Source organism: Solenopsis invicta, chromosome 9 (genome assembly GCF_016802725.1).
Source record: "Solenopsis invicta isolate M01_SB chromosome 9, UNIL_Sinv_3.0, whole genome shotgun sequence".
NCBI classification, from domain to species: Eukaryota; Metazoa; Arthropoda; class Insecta; order Hymenoptera; family Formicidae; genus Solenopsis; species Solenopsis invicta.
Genome location: NC_052672.1, coordinates 9,580,475 through 9,607,302, shown reverse-complemented (window position 1 = coordinate 9,607,302; position 26,828 = coordinate 9,580,475). Strand labels below are relative to the sequence as shown.

Below are 26,828 nucleotides of genomic sequence, written 5' to 3'. Positions count from 1 at the left end.
AATAATGCCATCTCTTGAAATTAAATAAATTTTTATTTCCTTAAAAGTATATTTACTTAAAAAAAATATAAAGTTAAAAAACCGATTTCATTAATTTAAGTAAAACGTCCATACGAAATGTAGGGAGATCCAGATTCAAACTCTGGCTAAGGTAATATTTTTCACAAGAGATCCTTAGATCCTTTACATTTTCCGGGGAAGAGAATGATCTTATAGATGTTAACATCAGTATTATTAAATTGATTGTTAATTTAATTTTGTGATATTACTTTTCCGATTCAATTTATAATAAAAGCGTTGTTTGAAACCGAAAGTAACGGCGCACAGTTCAAAGAACTAGAATACGTATTTAAAAATCACATAAGAAACAAACTGTTATTATATTTCATTCTTGAACAATATGCGTCGGTAGTGTGCCAAAATGTTACAAGCAACTGAGCAGCAGTATCTGCTACAAATACGATTATAAATATCTCTAGTGTTTTATTTTCAATATACATATATACGATAATATTATATATTACATGCAAAAAAAATATAGAAAGGCGCAGTGTACGGAGAAAAGAGATTTTTTAGGTTTGTGGCGAAAACCTCTTCGGGATATTGCGCGCGCGCGCGCGGTCTCTCTTTCTTCGCGCTGGATAATTCCGTATCATCATCGAAATTGCCCTCGATCGTCGTCATCCTTCTCGTCCGCGGCTTGATTGAGAGTAGTCGAGGATCGTTTGCCACCGCACCTGATCCAATCGTCCATTCGATAATTGGCGCCGGTAATGAGACGCAGGATTACCTGCTCAGGTCGTTCAGGCAAATTTTTGTGATGGAAAAAAAGAGGATAAGTAAAAGGAATGGCGCGCCGTTTCTCTCAAAAGGAATAAGACGACGAGCGATATTGCCCGAAATTATTTGAGCGCGAACAGTTTGCGAAACACTTACTCTCGATTTGTGCTCGATTCACGTGAAGTACAGCTGTCTAGAAATGAAGATAAATGCGAAGTGATGTTCAGGGCGTGTAATCGATTATCACGCGATTATTTATCGATCGTTGCTGAAGTCGACGGATACAAATTCGATGAAGTCTTCGGTACCCTTAATAAGGAAGTCCAGACTTATCGATATATTATACATCAAACACTTCGTAAGATACCATCGACGACGAAAAATAAGCACCGTTTTGCATTTTTGATGTTATTACAGTCATATCGGTTACGATATTATGGAAATCGAGCTGATTATAATCAATATTTTGTTAATACTTACTTTTAATGGAATATTTTAATACACATTTTTTTTCTCTCTGTGCGGGCTTGTGTCAAAACTCATTAACTTCAATTGCGATATTAATGTCAGTCGAAGTGTTGCGTTTCAGTACGAAAGAAAATTGCGTAAGACGCTGATAAAATAAAGATAACGATAATGAATTTTCCTATCGCGCCGAAAAGAAAATGATAAAATTTAAATATCATCTTTCCGGTTACACTGTTAAAAATACGCAGCAAAATTTAATGTCATGTAACGAAAGCCAATTTTCAAGCAGATACGTTAAAAAAATATCTAACATTGTCAAAAGTGCACTAAATTTCATGCGTCTACCTACCTTTCAGCAACGAATACATTAAATTCAATGTACTTGTGTAAAACTTGAAAAATACATTGAATTTCATGACATTTTTAACAGAGCGGTTTAGCCTCTGCGTTCCCCGATCGACAGATTGCAAAGATCACTCAGATTTTCGAGGTCGATTTTATGCGTCGATCGTTAAGCTAGATCATCGTTCTCGCGATATATCGACGACGTAAATGACGCGAATAAAATTAACGGGCCTGATCGCGCTCCGATTTTGGCGCCGAACGCCGTGAAACGCGATTACGATGCCACGATCTCGGACGCGACGATACGGATCTGGCGAAATATTATGTAAATAGAGGCGTGCGTTAAAACGCGCGCGATCCAGAGCCCGCCTCTCCTGCCTACCTGCCCTTGCCTGCCTGCCTGCTTGCCTGCCCGGCAGGAGATACCGGGCGGATATAAAAGGAGCATAAAGTAACATTTAGCGCGCGCGCGCTTAAACGAAATTGCTGTAATCCACAGCGTCGAGGTGGGCAAAAGCAGGGAAAAGAATCGCGAACGAAGTGGTACGCAGAGAGCAAGAGGGGAAGAGAAGAGAAGGAGGCAGGCAGGGAGCGAGCGAGAGGGCATTAACATACCGATTTACATAATGCGTATAATTCGAGCAATTATGAAGGGAAATATACACAATTTAATATAATGGCGGATGTTTAGGGCCGGCGCTATATCTACCACGGGAGATCTCTCCGGTGTGCGACTAGAGAGAAAGAGTGAGAGAGCGCGCGAGAGAAAATTCCCCTCTCGCGCATTGCTTATGCGCGTACAGACGCGCGGTGCATTCGCGAGAAAGCAAGAGAGGCACTCTATCGATTGTTCCACGCACGTTACACGGGTGCGTATCGCGCATATGTCTGTAGAGACGATCGTGATCATCAGGCTCGATGAGTTAAGCGCGATGTCTGAGGCGCCGACGATCTCAGCCGACAAACGAGGTCTCGTCATGTCGTATCTTTACGAGTTTCGCTATTGTAAGAAGTGCAACGGAGATATCCCGTGAGAGCCCGATTGCTATCCGGATAGACGGGAGGCGAGATAGGTGCGACGAGACGACATTTCGAAATTGCAGAATGCATTTCGGCGATAATGGGGATCGTGGTAGACGCGTGGCGATATCTATCATATTTACATGCAACACATCTAATGTCGTTATCTCGATATAGCACCGCCTGGTTGCTATAATTGCTCGTGCGTCCGACTTTGAATAATGGCATCGTAAAAAGCAAATTTCCTCCGCTTCGCAACGCTTGTCGTGTCTCTGTTAAGACGTAACGCGTCATTTTCTTTGCAGTGAAATTTCAATTATACGGTTATAACCCGAAAAGATCACGGTGTTCAGAGAGTTTTACAGATTTACAGCTCATCGAGCGATTGCGAAATCTATTTCATTCCATAATCGGCACGTTACTTCTTTCAGACGAGAGATCCGCGAAAATGAAGAATGGCACGCGGTGTAAAATGCATATTAATCGTAAAGATATTCGAAAAAGCTTGACGGATGAATCGCCACTCTTCAACTTCAGAGACGTCTGAAAGGTTGGCCCCTAATGACGAAGCACCTTCACGCCTACCTTTTACTAGACGGACATTGATTGATACAACCGGCATTTCTAACATATTTTAATTTGTGTTTTTCACACGACTTACATGGATTTTCCGTGGTGGCTGGCACGCATCTCGTTCGGAGCTGCCAGACACTAATGCCGTAATTATAACGAAAATATTGCGCGAGATAAACGTATCTTTCCGCTCCTAATGAATAAAAATGTAAGAGATAGCGCCCGATATGTAGCGACTTCTTAATGAAGTGCATAATGACTGCGCAGATTTCCTTCTCTCATACCTCGCGCGCTCCTTTTTAGCGTGTTTAACCGAACATACATATCTATAAAACATTTTACTTACTGCGCACGGGTTTAGTGCTACCAAGTTGATTTAATAATTGCACGTTTCATACACCTTTTGCGTTTCGTTTTAGTTCAGGAGAGACTACCGTACAAAACATGTAATTCATAATCGAATCGCCGGGTATTACCCCATCGATTGGAGAACAACTTTTCCCACGCGCACTACGTTATTACCAATATTCTACCTGTTTTTATCGCGCCGCTCGCAATATCGCAATAATAGGAAGATCGCGATGAGGTAGAGACGAAGAGAGAGAGAGAGATTTCCGGAATTTTTTGTGAAATGTGTGCGCGCTCCCCGAAAGCGGATAACGGTGCGCGGATAACTAACGAGACGGGCCACGTTTATCAGTTGTACAGTACGCGGCGGGCGTACGCGGTCTCATTCCAATTAGCTTTACAGGCTGAGCTAATTGCTCGATATAAATCGCCGCGACTTAAAAAAGTTTGAATAATTAGGCGGGGCCGCAGGTGCTCGGGCTCGACTTTATATATATGCGCGTTTTGAATATTTAGCACAGTTCTAATGACGCGCGCGCTTCTCCTTATTATCGCCGGTGGTTAATAAGAAAGATGACGCACGTCTGCGCACGTCGCTTTTTTTATACGCGCTCGAGAACGATTCGCTACATCGCACTCGCTAATGGTGCTCATTAGCGTTCGCGGATCGCGCGACGGAATCCGCTCTACTGATTATAAACATTCGAAAGCAGGAAAACATCAGTTGCCGGTGCGATTAGGTATTTAATGCAGGAGCATAACGCTGCTACTGCCGATAATGGAAATGGATACTACTTTCATCGATACGCAGTCACTCTGAACGCGTCTTTTTTTTTATACATGACAGTATCGTTTTCCCGTTAATTTAGTAACGGTTAAGCTCAATACTTTTTAAAGACCGGACTTTGCCTAATATTTAAAGACGCCAATGTTTGTCAAAGCAGATTTTGATATTTAACAATAATTTTGCGTGAATTGTACAATTTCTAGCTCACAAGAACTGCGCGCCGATTATTTGTCGATCTCGAAACTTTCTAAAGCTCAAGCCAAAGTTTGTAATATTATAGATTAAATTGACAAGTAGTTTAACAATATTGATGGTAATCGTAGAGCATCGAAGAGAGCGAATATTATAGAGATTTTATTCTCGAAAAATATCGCAGTCAGGATTTGAACATGGAATTCCCTACATTCCGTGCGCACAGTATTAGAAATCGCAAAAAAACCTGGTTAAAAATTAAATTTAGAATGTATGTATTAATATACTATTACGCGTTTGTATTTTTTTCATAATTCATGTTAGCAATATATTATAATAATTTTACATTTTTGATTAATCACTGCGTGTCTGTTATTATATTATATATTTTTTTAATTGATCAATAATTGAACGATTTCTAGATAAATTGTCAATCATGTAAAAGTATCATGAATTAGTAATTATACTTTTAAAATATCATAAATGTTGATTTTAAAGGCGAATCGGAATATTGGCCAGAAATATCTGAAAATCGTAAACTTTGTGTGACCAGTTCGTGAAACTTATCAGTTCGATCACATGATATCGCAATAACTGTTTTTTTTTTGCATAATATTTAATTCGCTCTTGATCGAGAGTATCGGCTAGTCATCTCAATGACCAGCTGATAAGACGACAATCGGAATGGAAATACGAGGGGGCGATGGAGTCTCACTGACTGAGTGACTGACTGACTGAAGGAAAAGGAGAACGAGGAAAAGAGGTCCGTTCGACTCGCGCGTATCTTAAGATCTATCTGAATAATAACGTGTACGACAACATGTCAAATTATACAGAACCGCGACACACACAGACCCCTGGAACTCACACATTCGTGAGCGACCGCGTGCGTGCGTGCGAGCTCGCGTGCGTGCGTGTCGCGCGTTCGCTCCCATGTCGGCATCGGTGGACAAGGAGGGAGCTCCGGGGGTAGTACGAGGGCGACATGTGTTTCGCGGTGGCGGTGACTCTCTACAGCAGTTTTATAATTGCCCGACTCGTTGGATATCGTGCCCGCTCGTTGAACGAGATTCGCGAAACACCGTTGCGTTTCCACCAACGGGAATCGAGTCGATCTTAACCCCGCAATCCGCCCTTCCTCCTCAATTATTGCCTTCCTGCGCCAGGGCCGCTGCTTGCTTTGAAAAAGATACACTTTGCGCTCTCCTCCAGCTCTTCTACCGTGCTATATTTTGTTCAATTATGTATACGGGGAAGGAAGAAACTGATTTAAATAAAATGTGAATATCTCTTTTCCTATAATAGTAAACTTCCGATACTCTTTGTATTTAGCCGAAGCTTGAGATATTCATAGAGGTGTTTCGCGAAAATAAAGAGAGGCACCAAGTTTCGTCCAAATTTTGCAATCAGACAATAAAGAATACTCAAAATAAAGCTCCTGACACACTGATTTTAAATATGTAGGTGTCAAAGTGTACTCAGGTCAGGATCCAAAAATTTTGAGCCAAATTGATGAACAATATCTGATCTTGTTTTGCCTATTTTAATCCCTAAATCTCTGTGGGAAGATCTTGATCTGAGTCCACTTTGACATCTTATATGTATTTTGAATCAGTATAGGTATTAAGAGTTATATTTTGAGTATTTTTCCAAATTTTGTTTTTTGGTTGAAAATTTTGGGCGGACCGTCTATAGGTTGTTGGCGTCTCTCTTTTCCGCAATTAAACTACATTAGGCAAAAGTTGGAAGAGCGTTGCAAATAGCTATCTGATGGAACCAGTCATCGACGCTTTTTGCGCGCATTTCTTGTATGTCACACAAGGCGTCGCAGTAAGCCTTTCTTACTAGAAGGGTAGTACGGCGGTTCTTGCTTCACGACTTAGCCGACCCTGCTCACTTTCCACCATCTCGTCACGGAGCTACCGGTGACAATTAAATCACAGCTCCCGCTTGATCATGACGGATCGCCGGCGTGTAGCCTCGCGCGCGTCGTTGCACGCTTCCAACCGCTACTTTGCCTTGGAAATCTCGTCGAGTTTTCCTCGCCAACGTCTCGGCGGATCGGCGCGGATATCGCGATCCTTGTTTCGACGGTTTGCACGCGGAGCTGAGCCCTTAAGCCTTATTCAAACGATACGGTATTCAAGCGCCAATTGTACACCAAATAACAGCAGTCGGGATTAGCTGCGACAATATGCTCGCGAAATATTGTTGCGCGCGACGGCAAGTCGTGTCAGCGGTTAGAGGGGACGCAATTTTTGGGATGTTGACACGTTGGCGCGACGCGCTAGAAATCGCGCATTGTTCGGATAAGCCTTTACTGCGCCGCGACATTATATACCGTATCGCTGGCCATCGCCAGTACACGATCGCCGGCCGCGCGCACCAACGCAACGGCGTGATTGCTGCCTGTCAACAATCGTCGACGTATATACCGGCGATAATTCGTCTCCACAATCGCCGGTCCGCCGCAGCGCGGTAATGACAACGATGATGGATCTGCGGCGCGACGCTGAACTTTGTTTGCTCGGGGCCCACGCGACGTATATGCAAATCGTGCTTGCCCGCGCTTGTGTTATATAAATAAGGTCTTAATTAATACTAACGAGGCTGACGCGCAGATACGTGTAACTATCGTCTTTTCTGTTTCACGCCTCGTGCCTGCCTGCCATACATCCTGGATGGACGGATATGTGCATACTCATCGTGGATCACGTCGCAGTATGTAAGTACGATGTTTTATTAATATTGTTGCGATCATTTATCATGTACGAGGAAGTCACGTGCATGGTAGTCAATCCGGAGGACAACCGAATTAGAAAAGATTAACGGCAGCCTCGCCGTTCGAATAGCGAACAACGATTTATCATTGGAAATTAGAGAGTCTAATTTAAAATTTCCCGCTATTGTACGCAATAGCAGATTCTCCGAACTCTGCGCGTATCTCGAATTACGTAAAAAAAAAAGAAAAAGAAATGGCGAGATTGGCCGCCGGCATTATTCCGAGAAAGTACGCGTTCATCCTTTTACCAGCTTTCGCGCAAATCATCTCGTGGCCGCGCCGAGAAATCTGGACGAGCACTCGTTCTCTCAATTATCGGTTATCGTCAATCGAAATTACTTTATCGATCTAAAGCGCTGCTTTATTAGCCTCGCCAGCCTGGCCAACACGACGGCTTTCGATTACTCGGCAATGTCGGCTTGTCTGATGTCGGCGCTGCTCTCATTATATGGAATATGAGCCTGTGCTAGAGCTCCCTTACACTTGCCCTCACGAGGCCGCCTATCTTTTCACCTTTCTGCCAGTATTCATTTGTATCGGTGCGTAATCAACTATTATACGTCTAAAATCTCTGTGTGAAATTTCCACTCGAAACAATTATACGATGTTCCTCATTGTCGTTGTTGCCTTTCGATATATATTGATATCTCCACTTCAGCTGGATGTAAATCTGAAAATATATTTGTTAAACTATTATTAAATAATTATGTAGGACGCTCAAGCTGGCTAAAAAGTCGAAACTTTGCAACATTACTCGTCATTTTGATGACTTAATAAAATTATTTTCAGATCTGTATTTAGCTAAATTTTTAGATACTTTAGCAAAATCGTTCTTTCCGTGTTAGTAAACGTGAAAAAAAAATCTTTTGCGAAAAAGGAAAAGAAATTGTTTTTGTACTCTTTCTTAGAAAAAGCGCATCGTGCTATCACTTTTCTATTCGTCACCTTCGGGGGACACGCGTTTACTACAGCGTGTAATTATATCTAGCTCTTGTCTAGAACGCGAGGTGTCGCGGTTGACTATATGGACGATATGACCGTGGTTTGAGCCACGGTGGAAGAAAGGCAAGAGGGGAAGGTAATCAGGTATATAGTGGAACTCGTGGTGGACTCGCACGGGGTCCACGGGCACCCATGGACCGCGGACTCTGCGGCCTGCGGTACTGGCCGAGTACGTCGGGGCTTGGGGTTAATACGGTGGCCGGTGATGCACGACCGACGCAACGCTGCGGGCAGAGCGGCTGACCGCACGCCAGCTGCCCAATGCCGGTCCGACCTGCCCGCAAAAATCTGTAGCTGACCCTTGTGCCCGCGCGCGGAGAGTTGTTGCGCGCTGCCTCTTCCCCGGAGCGCGGCACCCTCGTACCGTGTGTTGCGTCCTCTCGCACTCCGGGATATTACTCTTGTACGCGGCTATATCGGCATGCTCGGTCCATCACTTAATACAGGGTGTTTCCAAATTGCTGCCGAGCAAAGTGTCCAAAGCCACTGCGCTCCAAAGTAAATGGAAAGTCCTAGGTAAATGTGGGCGCCTAAGAAATTTAGACCATTTTAATTTAATTTGTTAACTTTAAAAAGTTACGAGAATGGATGTAAAAGAAGTAGATATTCTACCGAGGGAAAAATTATTAAATTTTAATAAATATTTATTTGAATAGTACTAATGAAATATTTACTAAATGTAAATATATATTTATTTAGTACAAGAACCACTAATTTTATTTGAATATTATTTTTTCTTCTACGATAAATATTTATGTACCGTAAGTAAATATTTCGTTAGTACAATTAGAATAAATATTTATTAAAAATTTTTTTTTTTAGTGTATAAGCTTTTAATACCTTCTGTACTAAGAATACTTCAATAACTTAAAATATTCATAATAATACATTACATATAAATCCCGATTACACTGACAGTTTAAAAATAACGCAAATAAAACAGGACAAATGAGATTAATCAGTGCAATTATAAAGGCGCAAATTCCAATTGTAAAAATACAATTCATTTACTGTAGAACCAACGAACGTTTTTTTTTTTTATTCTCTTTGGAGTCTTCTTCAGCAATACGAAAAATAGTTTACACAAAGAATTTCTTTTAATTATTTTGAAACAGATAAGGTGTTGTTATAAACTTTGATTGCTACAAACAATGTCGTAAATTATATTTCATCAGCATGTCGTGTTTGTGATGGTGGTGGTATGTATGTTCTCTAAAATATAATTGAGATTTAATTTGTAAAAAAAGTCATTTTTGACAGATAAAGCGTTAATTATTATGGAAACCTGTTTTTTGCTATACTGATGAAATGTAATTTATGATGTGCTTTATTTAATTTTACATTATTTTGTCTAGCTCAAAAGAATTAAAAAAGAATTTTTGTGAATTAATTTGTTATTTAAGAGAAAGTGTTCTGTGATTTATAAATATAACAGCTCCTTTGTCTGTTTCATGGAATTAATTTTTTAAAAAGTGAAAATTAATCTGGATTTCCGATAATTAAAAAAAATAAGCTTATACGAATCAACACTCTAATTATTAGTGCAATTTCCTTAAATAAATATAATTAGTAATTAAAACCAAATTAAATAAACAAATAATAATTGCATTTCTTAAATAAAATCACTTAGCAGAGAGAATTAACTTTAAGTAAATAGATTAATATCTTTTTTTATAAATTTTTTTAAATTGAGCAACTATGATGTTCTAATACCATCAGAAAAATCAACTGGAGATTTTTGAACCATAAAACATTTCATCATTTACGCGAATTCTCTTTTCACATAAACCTGTTTTACAAAATATCCGTAAAATTATACTTGGTCACTACGAAAGAGGAAGGAAGGTATCGTTAAATTACGTATAAAATTTTATTAAGTCCCATGCCCCGTCGCGTATACGAAGGCACAGTACTCGGTAATGGGGATGGCTGCAACAACGGGCGATATTGGAATTTCACGCACGCCTGCACGGCAGCAGAGGTAATTGCGTTAAACGACGCGGACGCGTATGCGACTTCTGGTGCCTATTTCTGTGTCAACTCGTACGCCCCGCGCCGCGTAAATAATGGGATTCTCATCGCATCTCGCGCCTGGTAACGACGACAAAGGAAAACGGCGTGGCCGAGCCCTTCTATTATGCGTCATCGTTGTCAACCATACGTCGCCATCGATGCGCCGTCGTTATCACTGTCGTCATCTCGATCGCCGACAGAAAAGCGAACGCCCGCCGACTAACAACGCACTCGCGTGACTCACGCGCGCCATATTAATGCGACGAATTCTGGAGTTCCGGCGGGAACTTTGCTTTCCAGGGGATTCGACTTTCGATTCTCCCTCGTGCCTCCCCCACGTCCCTTATTACAAATCGGTTCCTTTGCATTCACGCGTCGATCGCGTTAACGGCTCTGCCCTCCCAGGTTGTATTTCCAAAAAGCGACAAGCGTGCAGTACGTGAATGCTAATGGTTCCTGACTGTTGTCTTCCGTTAGCTAACGAGAGATATCAGGGTGTCACGTGAGTGCGCGGTTTTGCTGAAATTTCTCTAGACTGTCTCTCGCTATACTTGATCTCTTGGCTTGTTATCATTTGGCGATCACTAATATTTTGTGAATTTTTTATTTTTTACTTTTGTTAATAAATATTGTTTACATCAAGTAAAAATGTTAAGTATCGAACAGGTACGCTTTAGGAACCATTATGCATTCAGCAGCTTTCTCGTATTCTTTGCATTCTATAAACTGTTTTTCATAGGCACAAGATTTATTCAATCTATCTCCTCATTTTAATAACTGACGTCATGGTTGATTTCGCTGTCTTCTGGAATGTATTCGCGAACTTTTGGCTATCTGAAATGTATTCTCGAACCTCCTGTCGCAATGTGCCTCCGCGCACCCCCGAAAATAATAATTTCTTTCCGCAAGAAGACGCGGATTACGCAGGCGTTAATATGCAATCTCGAGCGAGATACCCACGTCTAAAGACGTTTCGCGTGGGAAAGATTCTCATTCAAGCGCGATGCGCTTCCTATATAGCTCGATCGAACCCGAGGGCCCGGACGCATCGCGGTAATTTAATTGACGCACGCTGAAATTGCCGCAAAAAGAAGTTCATCTCTTCCTTTAATGCTCCCTTTCCTTTCCCAGCCAGATATACCAGAGCGAACGTCCACGCTTCCCACACTTTACGCGGACGCATACTGATTCGCGCTCGTAATTAGTAACTCACATCGTCCGCAAGAAGAACTCCGGCACTCCACGCACAATTCGCTTGTATCGATCTTTTAGCTCTTGGACAATTATAAAAAAAACAACAAAATGGCGGAGACTGCTTTGAGAAAGGATTTAATGTTACGATCTACTAAATCTCCGCGGTTAAATTTCGTAAACTGTTCGACAAGGAACTATTCCGAAGCTCGGCGCCACGAACAATTCGAACGGTCGTCGAAGGAACTGATCCTGTAATTTCCACAAAAGCGTAACGGAGGGAAAGTTTGCCGGTCGTTACATCTCAAAGGGGACTGGCACGAGCGAGTCGCGCAATAGGATTAGCATCGCCACACGACCAAGTATCGTCTCGTCTAGTCTCGTCCCGTCGTACTTCGTCGCGGTAGACTCATCTCTCGTCAGGTAAAATCGGTCTCTATTTACGGTTGAAGAATCGAGCTCCATTTAAAAAGATCATCAAGGGCTATCCTATGCATCTTTCCGGTGTGATGCTCTATTGTAGTTGTGACATGGCGCCATCATTATCTCTTCACGAATGGACCCTGGATTATCTAATGTCCTACGAGCCATTAATTTTATACATTTTTCGCCGCATATTTGGCTGGTCAACCGACCGGAAAGCTCCTTCGAAATGCATTGGTTTACTAATTTACTTTCGGTAATGATGAAATCTTGGCTCGTCATGAGGAAACGGCCGGCGTCTTCCTCTGCGTCTTCCGTGACCGAAATCCAATTTGCATGCAACGCAGGTAGAATGGACAAGGTAATTGGTACACAGTAAGGGATTACAGATCCATGCCAAGACAATGGATATATACGTCTAACTTGACATTGATATTGATATAGTGCCCGCAAGAATTCTAACCAAACATGCACGTTAATGAATATTAGATTATGTACTCCTGAAAGTCTAAGAATTCTGATGAGTGAAGTTTCAAATTATAAATTACAGTTTAATCTCTACTTTATTTTAACTGCGAATAATTGCGATCTCTCTTCAAATATTTTCTATAAAAGTAGTTTATTAATAGATATAAAAATTTAAATAATAGAAGTATATCCCCTTCAAAACACGAAGTGGTGAAGTTTCCTCTTCGGGAAACAGAAATAAACTTGAACATTTGAATGTAACTTGGCGTGCAGAAGAAATTCTCCGGAGATTCGCGTCGTGACAGTAACTTTCTAAAGATTGATTGAGTCGAAGCGGATCATTTGGAGCGTCCCTAAGTAGAAGCGTCCCCCGCGATTATAGTATAGGAAGAAGAAGAAGAAGTAGAAGGAAGAGAAGAAGAGGAAAAAGAAGAAGAAGGAAAAGAAGAAAAGGAAGAAACAGCTGGAGGAGGAGGAGAGACCGAAAAGAAGAGGAAGGGCGCTCACATAAATACGTACGCAACGCAAACAAAACCCCACAAAGGACCGCGCTCGTGGCAGATACGATCTTGCGGCATGCAGATACGAGCATACTAATCTCTCCGAGAGGTCTCTCCGAAGAGGAAACGGCGTTCTTTTGTTGTATCCATCTATGAAATATATTGGTGTCTACCCACACATCCGGAACGCGGAGGAATGATTCAATATGATTACGGCAACGAGAATTTACGAGGATTTCTCGCGGTACTGCTGGATCGCCTAGGGATCGCAAACAATATTGCAAAGCAGAAAGGTGTAAAAAAATTACATGCAAATATGAGGAAAATAAGATTCATCATTCTTGACTGATCACGTTGGTTAACAGTGTAAGAAAGATCGTCATGAGTGACACATCGTGAAATCATCCGATCACGTAATTCCACCGGACGTTCCATCATTGTGCAATTGAGAGATGTCCTACGGCAAATTTCAATGTCCACGGTCTGATACAGGACGTAAGCGGCGGGTCCCTTCTCCGTTAGATTCGCGAGGGCGGCAAGCGGCAGTTTCAATTTCGAGACGCCAATCCAATCATGTAAATCAAGGATGGCATTATTAGCGGCGGCAATCGAACTCCGTTAGGCCAATAGCGTAGTAGCGGAGGAGAGCGTAGATGGAGGCTGCCGAGTCTGAGTCGAAGGTGGAAGGGCTCTCCGGATTCCGAACGAAGGGAGCAACGACGGTCTAACTAATCCCGGGTTTACCTAATCGCCTACTCCCTTCGTCCCAAACGCGGTTCGGCAATTCCGCTCGTTCGCAAAGCGGCTTACCCTTTCACCCCTTCCGCCACTCTCTCTCGCTGGTGCAGCCGAGAGCTTCTGTATCCGTCGGCGAGCCTCGGCAGCTCGCACGCTATCGATTCAGAATCGATTTTCTCGATCGCTATACGACGTGCGAGCTCTCGAGCGGGGTAGAATATATAGCTAGAGAATCCACTAGGAAATTTATTTTTCAAAAATGTGCCAGTTATTTTATATAGCTAAATATAGCTTGCAGCTCTTGCATCCAAGAAGATAGTTGTAGGATATCTACGCACACACTTTCAATCTAGACTTTTAACAGTTTTAATAGATTGAAGCCTTGTAGCCCTTTATAACAATTTTTTAGAAAATCCATGTATCTCCTACCGGAGAAGTTGAGGACGAGCGTGGGGGTAAGCGCCTATGCGAAATATAATCGACACACGACCGATAATTCCTGACGGCGCATGGGGAGGGGAACAGGATAGGATACGATCGAACGAAAGCGTAAGCCGCGTAATCCCCCGTGAAATACCGTGTTGGATCGAGACGACCGAGAACTTTGCCGTACGCCCGAGGACATCGGGGGGGACATCGATTATTCGCGGGAAACCGCCCCCGTTAATCGTTTAAACTCCGCTGCAGGTGGATGTATGCATGCAACGCTCGTGCCCGCGGCGGACACCCCCTGAATCTCGTGATTCACGAAACCACGAGGGGATCCCGGAGGTTCGCTGAATATCGATATTCAGCGCCGTAAGAGTGCGGCATTGCCGACGCCAAAACGGTACGTGCATTTTGTCGACAACGAACCTGAACGCGTCCCGAGGCTTAGGAAATCGTTACCGTCGCAAGCGCAAAATTCCGTATAACACTGCAAGCGCTGACAATCGCGACGCTTTGATAAACAATCGATCGATCGCGAATTCGAATTGATAAATACTCAAATACTCTTCCTACAGTTTTGCGGATATCTCGTAGTACGATATCGGCTCTATGTCAGAGAGAGAAAGAGAATTCTGATTCATCGGAAGTTGGGACACATCCCGGCGCTGTGGAAACGGATTATCTTTTGTTCAGGGACATCGTGCTTCCTCCCCAGCCTCCAAGGGAATAAATTCGTGGCGTCCGGTCTCACGGTCACACGTGTAAGACGCGATTGTGACACGGACGTTCGCTCGCTAGGCGAACGGCTAGCGAAATTGTTGACTACCGATGCTCATCGGACCGAATCAACGTTCACGATGTAATGGACGTGGCTGATGGCAATGTCTTGTCGCGTCGCGGCTCGTCAACGCCACCTGCGACAGCGGGGAGACTCGCAGGGGCAGATTTACGTGGTAATTCTGCTCATCGACGTCTTTAAGTACCCAGCTTTTAATTTTCTCAAGCGAAATACAAGGTGTACCGCTTGCTTTCTTGGGCGAAACGGCTTACACTCTTTTTTTTTTTCTTCTAAACTCTGACATGAACGATTGATTGTCGCTATTGAAAATTTCATTAAGCAGACACACTCCGCTGCGGCCTCGTTAAGAATGAGTCTGGAATTAGACGAATAATACCATCATTTTCGTGTTTATTGCGCTTTAATTGCGCTTGCACATCGCAGATGTAACGCAAAATCGCGTTTGCAGAGGAATTAATATTCAAAGGGGATATCGCAAGGTGGTAATCTGCGGGAGAATTAAAGGCTCGGTAGCCGGGATAGAGATCTTCGTGCAGTCACAGCTCGTTTGAGCGAGTGCCTCAAGTGATTTCAGTTACACCTCGTTTGCGCGATCCACCGCTGCGGCTCTTATTATTTCCTCTCGAACGAGGAAGCATTTTTTTTCAATTGTACCGCCCGTACTGATGGATCGCAATTGCGGGCCTGATGGCGACCGATAACATTGTGCGATCGTCAATCCACGGTACGGCACAGGATCTGCTGCGATAACAAGCCAGCTGGTTGCGCGAGGAGTCTACGTACAATTATGAGTGTTTCACAACTGAACATGCGATATTTAGGAACGACATCCCCTCAATCAAATACGATATTCAGCGTAATACAATTCGAATCGTTAATTGAATCGTACGAAACTGGAAATTAGCCGGCGCTAATTTAGGAACGTCTCGAACTTGGTGGCGCGACCGTCTTCATTATTTCGCGCCGTGACTCTCTTTCGCGAAAATAACACGCGAGCTTCGGAAATATACGCGTAAATTTACTTTCTAATAGATCTTCCACTCGGACGCCTTTGGCTCCTGGGGTCGTGTTTACCCGCCGTGGAGGTGGAATTACGAGCGAAAAGAACGGGAGATTGCGAATAAATCACGAACCACAGCTCTTCCACGTTATGCTAATGACACCTCCTGCATCCTGTGTATCCTTCGCGCAAGACGCGAAAGTTCAGGCCGGCACGCCACGCGGCGTCGTTTTTCTTTTTACGGGACTCTGAGTAACACACCTCCTTGGCGCAATTGCAGGAAATAAAACACTCTCCCTCGACATTTCTCTACGTTCAACGTGGCGCAAATCTTTATTGCTGCGTCGGCTGAATCGGAAGTGGCTGGATAAGATTATTCGGCATCCCGAAGATTGATTCAGACGAAAAAATATTCTCTCGTACCCGGCGAATTAATAACGGAATGGGAAAATAATCTTTCTTTCCAGTTTAACTGCAACAACATTCGCTCAGCATCGTGTCAATGACTCGCGCGCGTGTCTCCCAGCTATTTGTCCAACGTTATATTCATCAAAGTCTTTATGCACGATTGTCATCGCGAGCGTATTCATCGCGTACGAAGATTTCCGTTCGCGGAGCGGCGCGACGAAGGCGCGCGATCACGAATTCATGACTAATGCCTGACAATCGGGCAGCCCAGCCGATGTGCACGTCGGGCACGAGTAAAAGCAACAGGACTGATCAACAGGCGAAGACACGCGCCATCGAGCACGCGCCGATAGATCTGACATCTCGACGCCCGACGCCATACACGTGACCGGAGGCTCGTTACCCGGCCATCCTCCTCGCTCCTTCCACCTCCGGTTACCCTACCGCCTCCACCATCACCCTGTGGTCTCTTCCCGTCGGAAGACACGCGCCCGACGTCTCCCCCGATTTCCCAGAATCGACCTTCGGGAGATCGAATCGCGTATTGAATCCGGACGACCCACCGCGAGCGTTCACGAGAGTTTCGTGGACGCGGTCGACGCGAACCAGCTTCCTCCCTCTCTCCCTTCCTCCTTTCTCCTGCGAATTCACCATGCCAACGAGATGGATGATGCAGTTAAGAAGCGCGGCCCGAGATGGTGAAATCTGTTAATGCTCGTAATCCCCGTGTCCGCGCGATTATCTGTGAAACGATCTGATAGAACGATCGATAGTCGATGAGCCGGGGTGTCCAGCTCTCTAAATGGACCTAATTGCTGTCTCTTCGGCATTCACATTTTGCTTCAAGTATCAAGAAATGAGCAGAGTACTAGATACCGAGCAATTATATAAATTTAATAAATTTCATATTCAATTGCAATGCTTTATCAACGTAATAACGATCGAGCCGATTAACGTGAGCTCGGATTCAGAGGCCGCAGCCTTATTAACACTCGCCACGGATACCGCGATGAGGAACGGGTGTCAGATCTCGGGTGAGATGCTGCATCTCGAAATCCTATCTTAATAGCAAAATCGCGCCGACTCGCTCCCAGCGGGTGACCCCGCGGCTCAGCTCGGCGCGGCGGGAAGGGAAAAATTTGGGCCAGGGAAGCGCGCTTAAAGAGGACTCCTTCGCATACCAGGCGGCGGCGACGGCGAGAGAGAGTCCCACGGGAAAAGAGAGAGAGAGAGAGAGGAGGAGGAGATGAGAAGAGAAAAGACCCAGGCCGCGACGCCGTCGCCGCGCTACGACGGCCACTAAATATTGTGTTCGCGCAGAGAATACAGCTCTCGGGACACGTGTAAGCGGGGGACCGCGGGATTCCGTATGAGCAGATCGGCCCGCCGATTATACGCTAATTCAACGCAAATTCCTTCCCAGAGATATCTGTATCGCTCGCATACATCAGCGGAGTCCGCGGTAGCTCCTGCCGTTGCTGCCGCTGCCGTTGCTGTTCCTGCTCCTTCTCTCGCTGCCGTTGATGTTGCTGCCGCCGTTGCTGCTGCTGCTGCAGTTGCTTCTCCTGCTACTCCTCGGTCCCCGGAATCGCCCGCGGTCCCCTACGCCGGCTTAATCAGTATCCACGAGAAGACAACTATATAGCCGTAACTTATACGTAGTTTCGCGCACATGTGGCGTGCACACGTCGTCACGGGGACATTGGGTCCCACGGAAGGAGGACCGATAGCAGTTGGGAAGGAACTCTCGTTGTTGGCTACGAAGAGAGCGTCTCGAATGATTCCGGGAGCTTCCTTGGCTTCCACATTTCTGTGGAAGGCGCAACGTGCATGACGAAACTTCATTACACTGAATAAAAAATTGTACATCGTAGAACCTTAGTAACTTTCATGAAGGTCGCTCTGTTTGCATTACGCCGAGTTGCGAACAATATAGCGACATTGTCGAGCATTACGCATCGCACGGCTCCGACTGCTGTAACCGTCATGGTTGATGGTCATCTCGCATCTCGTCTGTAATCGTGTTAGCGCTACGACGCGGTTACAGCTCTGCATTAATTAAAACTTTAATTAGTACGAAAATTATACATATATATATATATATATATATATATATATTTATCAATGGTTGATATCAAAGAGGGGGGGGGGGAGTGGAATGAAAATTCTGAATGCACCGTAAGAGTCGCGGACCACTTTTTCACCGAACCGTTTAATGCGTCACGTTTTCAAAGAGGACTGCCTCGTGTAGCTACGCCGTGGAAAGCGCGGTCGATCCTGGCGATACTTTGGGACCGCGTGCTTTCTCACGCGCGCGTTTTACGCCCGGAATCGTTCTGAAGAAAGTTACGCCGCGGCGCGGGAAAGAAGCAGGCTACCGTATGTCCGCGGTATGCACCTATACTCCGACCGAAGGTCCGGGGCAGAGGGCCGAAGATATATCACGTTGTCGGCCGACATACCATTCTTTTGCGGCGTGGCGCGCGGCCGACACCGCGCGGCAGCAGCATTCACAAATTAAGGAGCGCCAAAGTCCACGGCGGCGTGGCGTAGGTATGGCGCTATCGCGCTTCATAAAACTTCGTTAGCACGAAGCCGGGGGAAAGTAGACGTCCGTGCCCGGCCACGAGTATATACCCACATAAGCGCTGATGGTCCCGCGAGACCACCGTAAAAATTCATTTTGCACCTCGGCCGTGTAATTCAGCCGGATTCTTGCATCTTCACCAAGCCGGACCAGCGGAGCGTATTAGATGGACCATGTCCGCGCACTTCGCAGTTAATGACTCCGCTCGGCCTGCCGTCGCGCTATGTGCGGTACGTTTAATAATTGTACAGCGACAGCGCGCCCTTAATTATTCGTATTATCCGTATGCGTAAATTCCTCTTTTCCGCGCTCTGCTCTTCGAAATCCGTTACATATGGAGAACGTTACTTATGGTAAAGACTAATAATGCTGGTTTACAAGGTTTTATGCAAGAGTACATGAAGACTGTTTCTAGGATAATTTTTGAAGCTCAGGCCGAATCTACCGTCGAAATGTTTTTCATCAAGCCCGATTTTTGAGATATAAGAAAAGACATTTTTTTTTTCAATATAAGCACAATCAAGTTTTATTGAAATTAGAAAACAAATCGCAGAAGTATTAAGCTTTTAATTTTTGATTCTTTTGAAAATGTAACTTAAATAGAGAATTTAAGCCTTTCCAATAAATGCCAACGTAGCAGAAATACTTTGGAATAGTCTTACACAATCTTCTCAATATTTGTTCTCCGTAATTTAAACTAAAGCAATAACTTTGTGCAATATTTTTGTAAGTAAACGATGATTTATTGTAATATTATCACTCAAATGATGCTACTAACATGCAATATCTTCGAAATTTGACCCGATAGAATTTTTATGGCGACATATTCGAATTGAGCGTTCCAAAATATGTTTTAAAAAAGTTGCTTCCTTTTCTTGCACAAAAATTAATGTAAAATTTGTAAACTAGTATAATAGACTACGCAAAAAGATTTCAGTTTCTACAGAGAATCTAAATCTTAGCTTGAATATTTTCCATTCTTCATGTTACAAGTGATTTCTCAACATGCATAATTGCCATTCAATTGATCAATACATTTGGTTTTTTTTACATGATTCACAGTTACATGATTTTTTTAATGCGTTTTATTTACAGTTGTACGGTTTTGTAACATGTTTGATTCACATTTATATCTACGTTTTTTTTATACGTTTTACTCACATAATTTCTTTCACATGTTAAAATTTTTTTTTATTTTTCTCAACGCACATTAGCTTTTTTTTATGTTTATTAAATTAAATGTTTTCAGCGAATGTATTTCTATATTTTAAATTACTTTTTGTATAGTTTGCATTACTTCAACACAAGTTTTATACCTTGTTGCAAATCAATTTTTACGTAACTGTTTTTACACGATGTTTTTTTTATAGTATATGTTCACCGTGTAAAAAGTATTGAACAAGTATTTCATAAATTTCTTTTCATCATTATTCGCGACACGTAATGTCGCGCGAATGTCGTTCACGTCTCGATATGTCGTTCGTTTTTAATTTTTAGCACGAAGACACAAACCGCGCATATATTATAAAACGAAAGAGCCGAATACACAAGGAGTACCTACGCCCTCGTACAGAGACCTGCCACCCGCCATGTGTACCGTCTCATACATACACTGGTTTGCGCGCGGGCGGGCTCGCGCGTGGTTCCCGTCATTAGGTAGCTTCATTAGAATGAACTTTTTTTTTTTCGTCGTCCGCTAATGAGGTGGTCCGCGACTTGCAGTCCGCTGCCGTGCGGAGGGTAGCCCGGCGTACGTGCCAGCCGGCCTCAGGTCGAGGGCAGCTTCTATGACGCCCCCGCGCAAATCCGGAGAGAGGGAGACGGAGACACTATTTTTAATCTACCCGCGGGACGCGGACTCGATGGAATTAAAACGCATGTCTCACTACGAAAGCTTGCTTACCCTGCCGCCTCTACGCGAAAAACGTGTATCCCTTTTAGTGCACCACCTCCCCGAATCGGGGCTTGCGAGAATGTCGTGTTAATAGTTGACGTCGTGCGTCACTGATTAATTTTGGGCGTTAATTTTGGCCGCCGGATTATATAGTACAAGCATTCACGCTCAGATATATGCAAGGTTGCGTAAGTTTATTTTTAATAAAGTCATAGTTTATCAAATTAATTTAGTTGCGTTGAAAGTTGCATGAACAAAAAACTAACTTCATTAAAAGTTGCATTAAGATTAATTTAAACTGAATTAAAAAGGCTAATTTTGAAAAGCGTTATTTATATTACAGCATGGTTTATCAAATACGTTTTATATTTTATTTATGAATTAAGCCAATAATACATGTCACTTGTATTTATTGCTTTATAAATTAAATTTATAAGTGAAATAACAAAGAAATATTGTTCTTTATGCGAGATTATATTTTTTTTCTTTTACAATCTTTTCCGTTTACACGTGTAAATTTTTAACTTGAGAAAAAAGTTAATGAGTTATAGTTCGTGTTTTATATAAAAGTAACTGGTTGAAGTTAAAAAATTATTTAAAATTATATAACTAAATTAGATTGAACGTTATTATTTTAACTATATTATTTAATTTTGAACTTTTTAATTACCCAACCTCGGGTATGTGTATACGTTCGACGGTTCAATGTGTACGATGCGGGTGATAAAACGCCGCTGGAATGATCGGAGCAAGATTCTGTCGCGAGATTCTTGGCAGCATTATTAACGGCAGTGCGTTACAAGCAAAATTATGCATTTTCAGGAAAATAGTTTCAAAGATATAACTTGTATGCAATTAATTATTACCCGTTGAAAATTTCTGTTCGTGCATATCTCCAATCTCGTCTACACATTTATGACGCGATACATTCCAAATTTCCTGCTCATTTGTTATCCCTTGTTTCCATGTATGCGTTGCCGCGCGTTATAAGTTATAACCCGTAAAAAGCATACGTTTGATCGGAGTAATTCACAGAGATGCGTGTTGACACGTACTTACATGTTATACTACACGGAAAGAAATTAGTATCAAATCAATAATTCATTGTTTTAGATATTAGCAAGAATATAAAATCTTCTTGGAAGAATTTACAATCTTAAACAGACATAATTTGCTTACATGAAGAAACAAATTAATTTTTGTCTTATCAGAGCCAATGCACGTATGGACATGAAACCTTATTTTTCTCGCTGACGGTATATTTTTATCACTTTCAGTGTTTTATTCGAACATCGCTCCGGTGGTATTTGGTCCAAAAAATATTTACCAATTTCTTCCATTGTGATCAAGCCAAGAATTCCAGTCTCTTTCCTTCTTGTTTTCTCTTTCTCCGATTCACCGAAGCGACTAAGTAGAAGTAACTCAAGCTCGATCTATTTGCTCTTTCCGGGTTTCTTCGAGCCGCACTAACTCCTCTGCGCTCCGGCTGTAATCGACTGCCAGTCGAGATCTTCCTCTCTCGAGTGTGTGCGACGATTCCCATTCATCCAACTCGTCCCGGTTGACACCCGGCCGTTGCCGTCGCTTAATTCGCGAATATTTCACTGGCGCGTCACCCCGAAAATACGCTACAGCTGCTCGCGTCGTGTCTACAATCGGGGCCACCTTCGGCACACCCCGGCCAAAAAGGCCGCAGTTGCGCCATAAATCTCGGCGCTGATACATTTTTACTTATCACGTTCCCATCGCGCGGCTTCCTCATGGTCTCGCATTACCCGCGCGGTAATCCCGCACCGCCGTCGTGCGATTTAAACAGCCGACGAACGAATTATCACCCCGCCTTTCTTCGTGCGTGTTGCAGACGGCTTTACATTGGGGCGCGAAACACGGCGACGAGAACATCGTGAAATTAATAGCGGGCACCTACAGAGACTGCATCAAGAGTGTCAATGAGACTACGGTGAGTAGCCTTTCTCTGAGATTTTTAGATAAAACATTTGTTCATAGAACAAACCGGTGCGCGTGCACATATCAAAATGAAACGAATTACTTGGTCTTACGTTATTATCTTGTGTTATTGATTTATATTATTTTTTGACTTTACATTCTTATAAATACTAACGTAAGATCAACTTAATCCTTCACATTTTCATGTTTCCGACCACTGGATGTCTCTATTGGACGATGCAGAACGGGGTAAGTGTCTTATTAAAATAATGATATCACAGTAATCAAATTAGCAATTCGTACATATAAAAGAAATAACGTCTCCTTTGATAAATCTTGTTTCCTTACGTTGATGACTTCTACATCGAGATTAAGATGAAGCGTACTTCAAATACATTTGGATAACATCGAGAAAGAGCGAGTATTCGCGGCGGTCCTTGTCACGATCGCGTATAATTTGCCAGACGTACGGAGAGCGGGATCGGTTTAGGGGGCGAGTCGTGTTGTAAGAGGTAGAACAAACGGAGAGTCAGTTCAGTGTACCAGAAAGGAAGGAAGGCAGGAAGGAAAGGGAAAGAAGAGAGACGGTCGAAGCGCACAGAAAAGCCCGCAGATAGGATCGGATGTGTGTGGTCCCGCCGCTCTTTGCTCTTTATAAGACTTATATAAGCTGGGAGTGCTTCACGACGAGAGGCGGCGTGCGACGAGGGAGGGCGAGTACTTAGAGGAGGGAAGAGGGAAAACGGGGTCCTTGCTCGTTAGCGGTTCGCGACAAACTCCGTCTCGGGCTCCTATCCTCGCGTTATACTGGCCAACAAAGTTATTTCGATTTTCTGTCAGACATTGCGTTGAGCGAGACTGCCAGTACTTTTTATGGTTCTAAAGTCCATTTAGATTCTTTTATACGGAAAAAGTTTTACTGATGTATTTAAAAATTTACTAGGCACAGATTTGAAAATAATTTCGTTGTACCATTAAAATAATTTATATAGGATGCTCAAGCCTAATGAGTAATGCTGCAAAAAGTTTTGATATTCTAGCAACCAGCCTTTACACAATTATTTTGATAGAGAGTTCAATAAAAATTATTTTCAGATTTGCATTTTGCAAAATTATTTAATACTTTAGCAAAATTGTTCTTCCCACGATCTTTTCCTTCTTCTATCATGTAAAGCTTTTGAGCAATGTGTCGTTTCTTAATTTTGTAAAACTTCTTTTCATATTAGATGTAACAGGAATACAAATGATTTTGCGATAAATAAAAATATCCGATGTTTTCAAATTGTCATTTTGAGCAATCGGAGGAAGCTCACTCGACTCGCTTAATTTTTTCCTTTATCGTTCCGTCATTAGATGGAAATTGAATTCGAAGCGCGTGTATTCCGAAAGCCGGTTCATTTATCTTCTTGTAAGGTCTTCACCGTAGCTCCTTCGCGTACGGTAGACTCATTTGTTTCCGCCGGTGTAATCCGAACTGACCTGTCGACACCGCAGCACACCTTTTCTTCCCCGTCTCTAAATCCACGTTCTTCTTCCGTTCGCTGTCGTCCGTTCTCTCAACTATAGAAATCCTATCAAGAAAAAAAACTGACTGCAGTCTTCTTTATCAATGCTTCGATTATTTTCATGCGTTTTTAATAAAATCGAAAAGTAGTTTCCATAAATACAGGTATCCTACTTACAACGAGATTCCCAGGCTTGTCGTGTGTCGAATGGATTGTAAGTCAAATAAAACAATATAATGTTAAATGCACTAAACTACCACTGTATGTATGTATCATTTAAACTGACATAGTGGTATTATTTTCTGTAAATAAAACATTATGCTTGGAAAATAATTGTTTTACTAAAAAATGATTGAAGACTTCAATTTAAGAAATAACAGGAGACTTTTTTTCTTAAGAATATAATTTTGAACATAATGTTTGATATTATATAAAATTAACATTCAACTAAATAGAGATATTAACTTCAACAAGTAATTAGAAAACTATCACGTATATCAATCGCGTATCTGAAAATTCGTAAGTCAAAGTACACTGAAAAAAGAATTCGATAATAACTACTAAATGAAATAATGCCAATTAAATATTCGATTAATATAACCAAAAATAATTTTATTTTTCTGAATACTTAGCAAAAATTATCCAATTTAATAATATTTACCAAATGTTTAGAAAAGTGAAATTATTTTTGGTTATATTAACCAATTATTTAATTTAGCTATTACCAAACTCTTTTTTCAGTGTAGTCGTAAATAGAGGGATGCCTGCACACTGAAAAAAGAATTTGGTAACTATTATCAAATTTTTTTTCAGTGTATGAAAAATTTGTTAATTATTACCAACAGAAATAGTTACTAAGTCCTTTTTCAGTAACCTTTTTTTGTGTAAATATACAAAAAATGTGAAACAGAGAAAAATCATTAATAAACAGAAGTCAAGAGCGCGCACAAGAGATTTCTCTAATACAGAAACATTATGCGTAGACGTCGCTATTTTCGTACCTTCCCAATGACAATCCCGGCTGACTCGATGTTGCCGGGGATTAGCGCCGGATATAATGAATACGGTCGTGCTCGTGTACGTACCGATGTAGAGTAGGTAATCCACACCCGGACGGGGGAGATCTGTCCTCGGCGAATCCTCGCTCTGCTTTTTTCCACGGCGCGGCTTTAGGACCAGACTGCGGATCGCGCGGCGCGGCGTAATCTGTCACCGGCATCGTTCCCGCGCCGCGCTTTCCTACGGCTTATCCCGGGCACCGGCTTTCCCCCAATCCCGTGGCAAATGAAAGGACGGTAGGAAACGAGTAAAAAAAAAAGGAGAGAGAACCCGCGATTACTCGGTAGCTACGTAACGCGAGCGCGGAATCGCCCGTGGCACGGCGCCGATCTCATCCACGGTTAATATCCGCCACTCGCGGGCGTCGATACCGGTTCGCTCGACAGAACTGCCGGAAACCTGAAAAATCAGCAAATTACAAAGAGCACGATAATGGGAAATATTATAATAATAATGGGAAATTAATAATAGGAAGTAGAAAAAAACGCTTCTTCCTCATATGCGTGCTTCGATTTGCGTGTTACTCAATTTTTATCAGCTCTCTTCAAATTCCTGCGCTACTTGAAACGCTGCTGGCTTGAAGCGTTACTCCACCTGTATGGAGTTTAACGCTGCGCAGCTTCGTCTCACGCAAGCTTTGGAATTTTCGACGCAGCGGAACGTTTCTCGGCGCAACAAGCACGGAGCGATCTGACTGATGGTGCTTTTAGCGTGAAAAATCATAGCGCGAGCGGCCCGCTTTTTCGGACGCGCGGCTTCGTCTCGGCGGAGAAACTCCGGTCCGCTTATCGTAAGAATTCGCCGCGATTTTGTCGTCGCTTACTAGTGCTTTTTTTTTAATCCTCAGTCGGCGTTAAATAAAACGGGCGCGCCGGGGCCAGGACGACGAAGCGGATCGCAGTCACGGACATAATCTGTCACCGGTACCGCTTCTACCGTGCTTTTCTACGGCTTATCGCGGCATCGGCTCGCATTTAATCCCCGCAAAAAAAAAGAAAAACGGTGGTCACGTCCCCCGTGCTCCGTCCCCGTCGAGGACTCCCGTAAGCCGACCGTGTGGCGCCTGCATCTTTGCCCGGCGCGCGACGACCAACGACAATGGCCACTCCACCCTTGGTTAGGGCCTCGTAGATGCGACCGGAATCTACCTTGTGCAACGAATCGAAATATAATGCCTGATTAGAATTGACCGTTCGAAATGGAGCAATCGATAGAAAATTAGGTACAATCCGTAATAAGAGAAATTATGTAGGGGAGAGTTGCCAAATGCCGTACCACTTGAGCTATTTATTATATTTCGCATTTCGGAATTTCACAATTTTTTCGACCGGAAACATTTTTTATTTTTTTTTCCTACGTGTCCAAATTTGAAAGAGACAGATTAATTCGAAATTGAAAATTTATCTAGATCCCGGTTGGACGGAGGATTATGTATTGGCTCGCAGTCGTGGAGTTGAACGATCGAGGTTCGCGCGAAATATACGAGATATATAAAAAATGTCTACACAATAGATCGCGAAAAACGATATTGCCTTCCTGCCGATTTTGGAGCGGGCTCGTGTCGAAGAAC

At 42.9% G+C, this 26,828-nt stretch overlaps 1 protein-coding gene across 2 annotated transcripts in view; it reads left to right on the top strand.

The window, feature by feature from the left end:
• LOC105196166 (ankyrin repeat domain-containing protein SOWAHB) overlaps nt 1-26,828 on the top strand; it is a 278,892-nt gene that overhangs the window by 238,761 nt on the left and 13,303 nt on the right. For both annotated transcript variants that reach the window (XR_850740.3, XM_011161939.3), the window contains 3 exons: nt 19,074-19,078; nt 22,609-22,707; nt 22,938-22,943. Coding sequence is in view for 1 of the 2 variants with exons in the window: in XM_011161939.3 (XP_011160241.1) it covers nt 19,074-19,078; nt 22,609-22,707; nt 22,938-22,943 (110 nt within the window). In the remaining variant the exon portion in view is untranslated. The remainder of the gene's footprint in view (nt 1-19,073; nt 19,079-22,608; nt 22,708-22,937; nt 22,944-26,828) is intronic.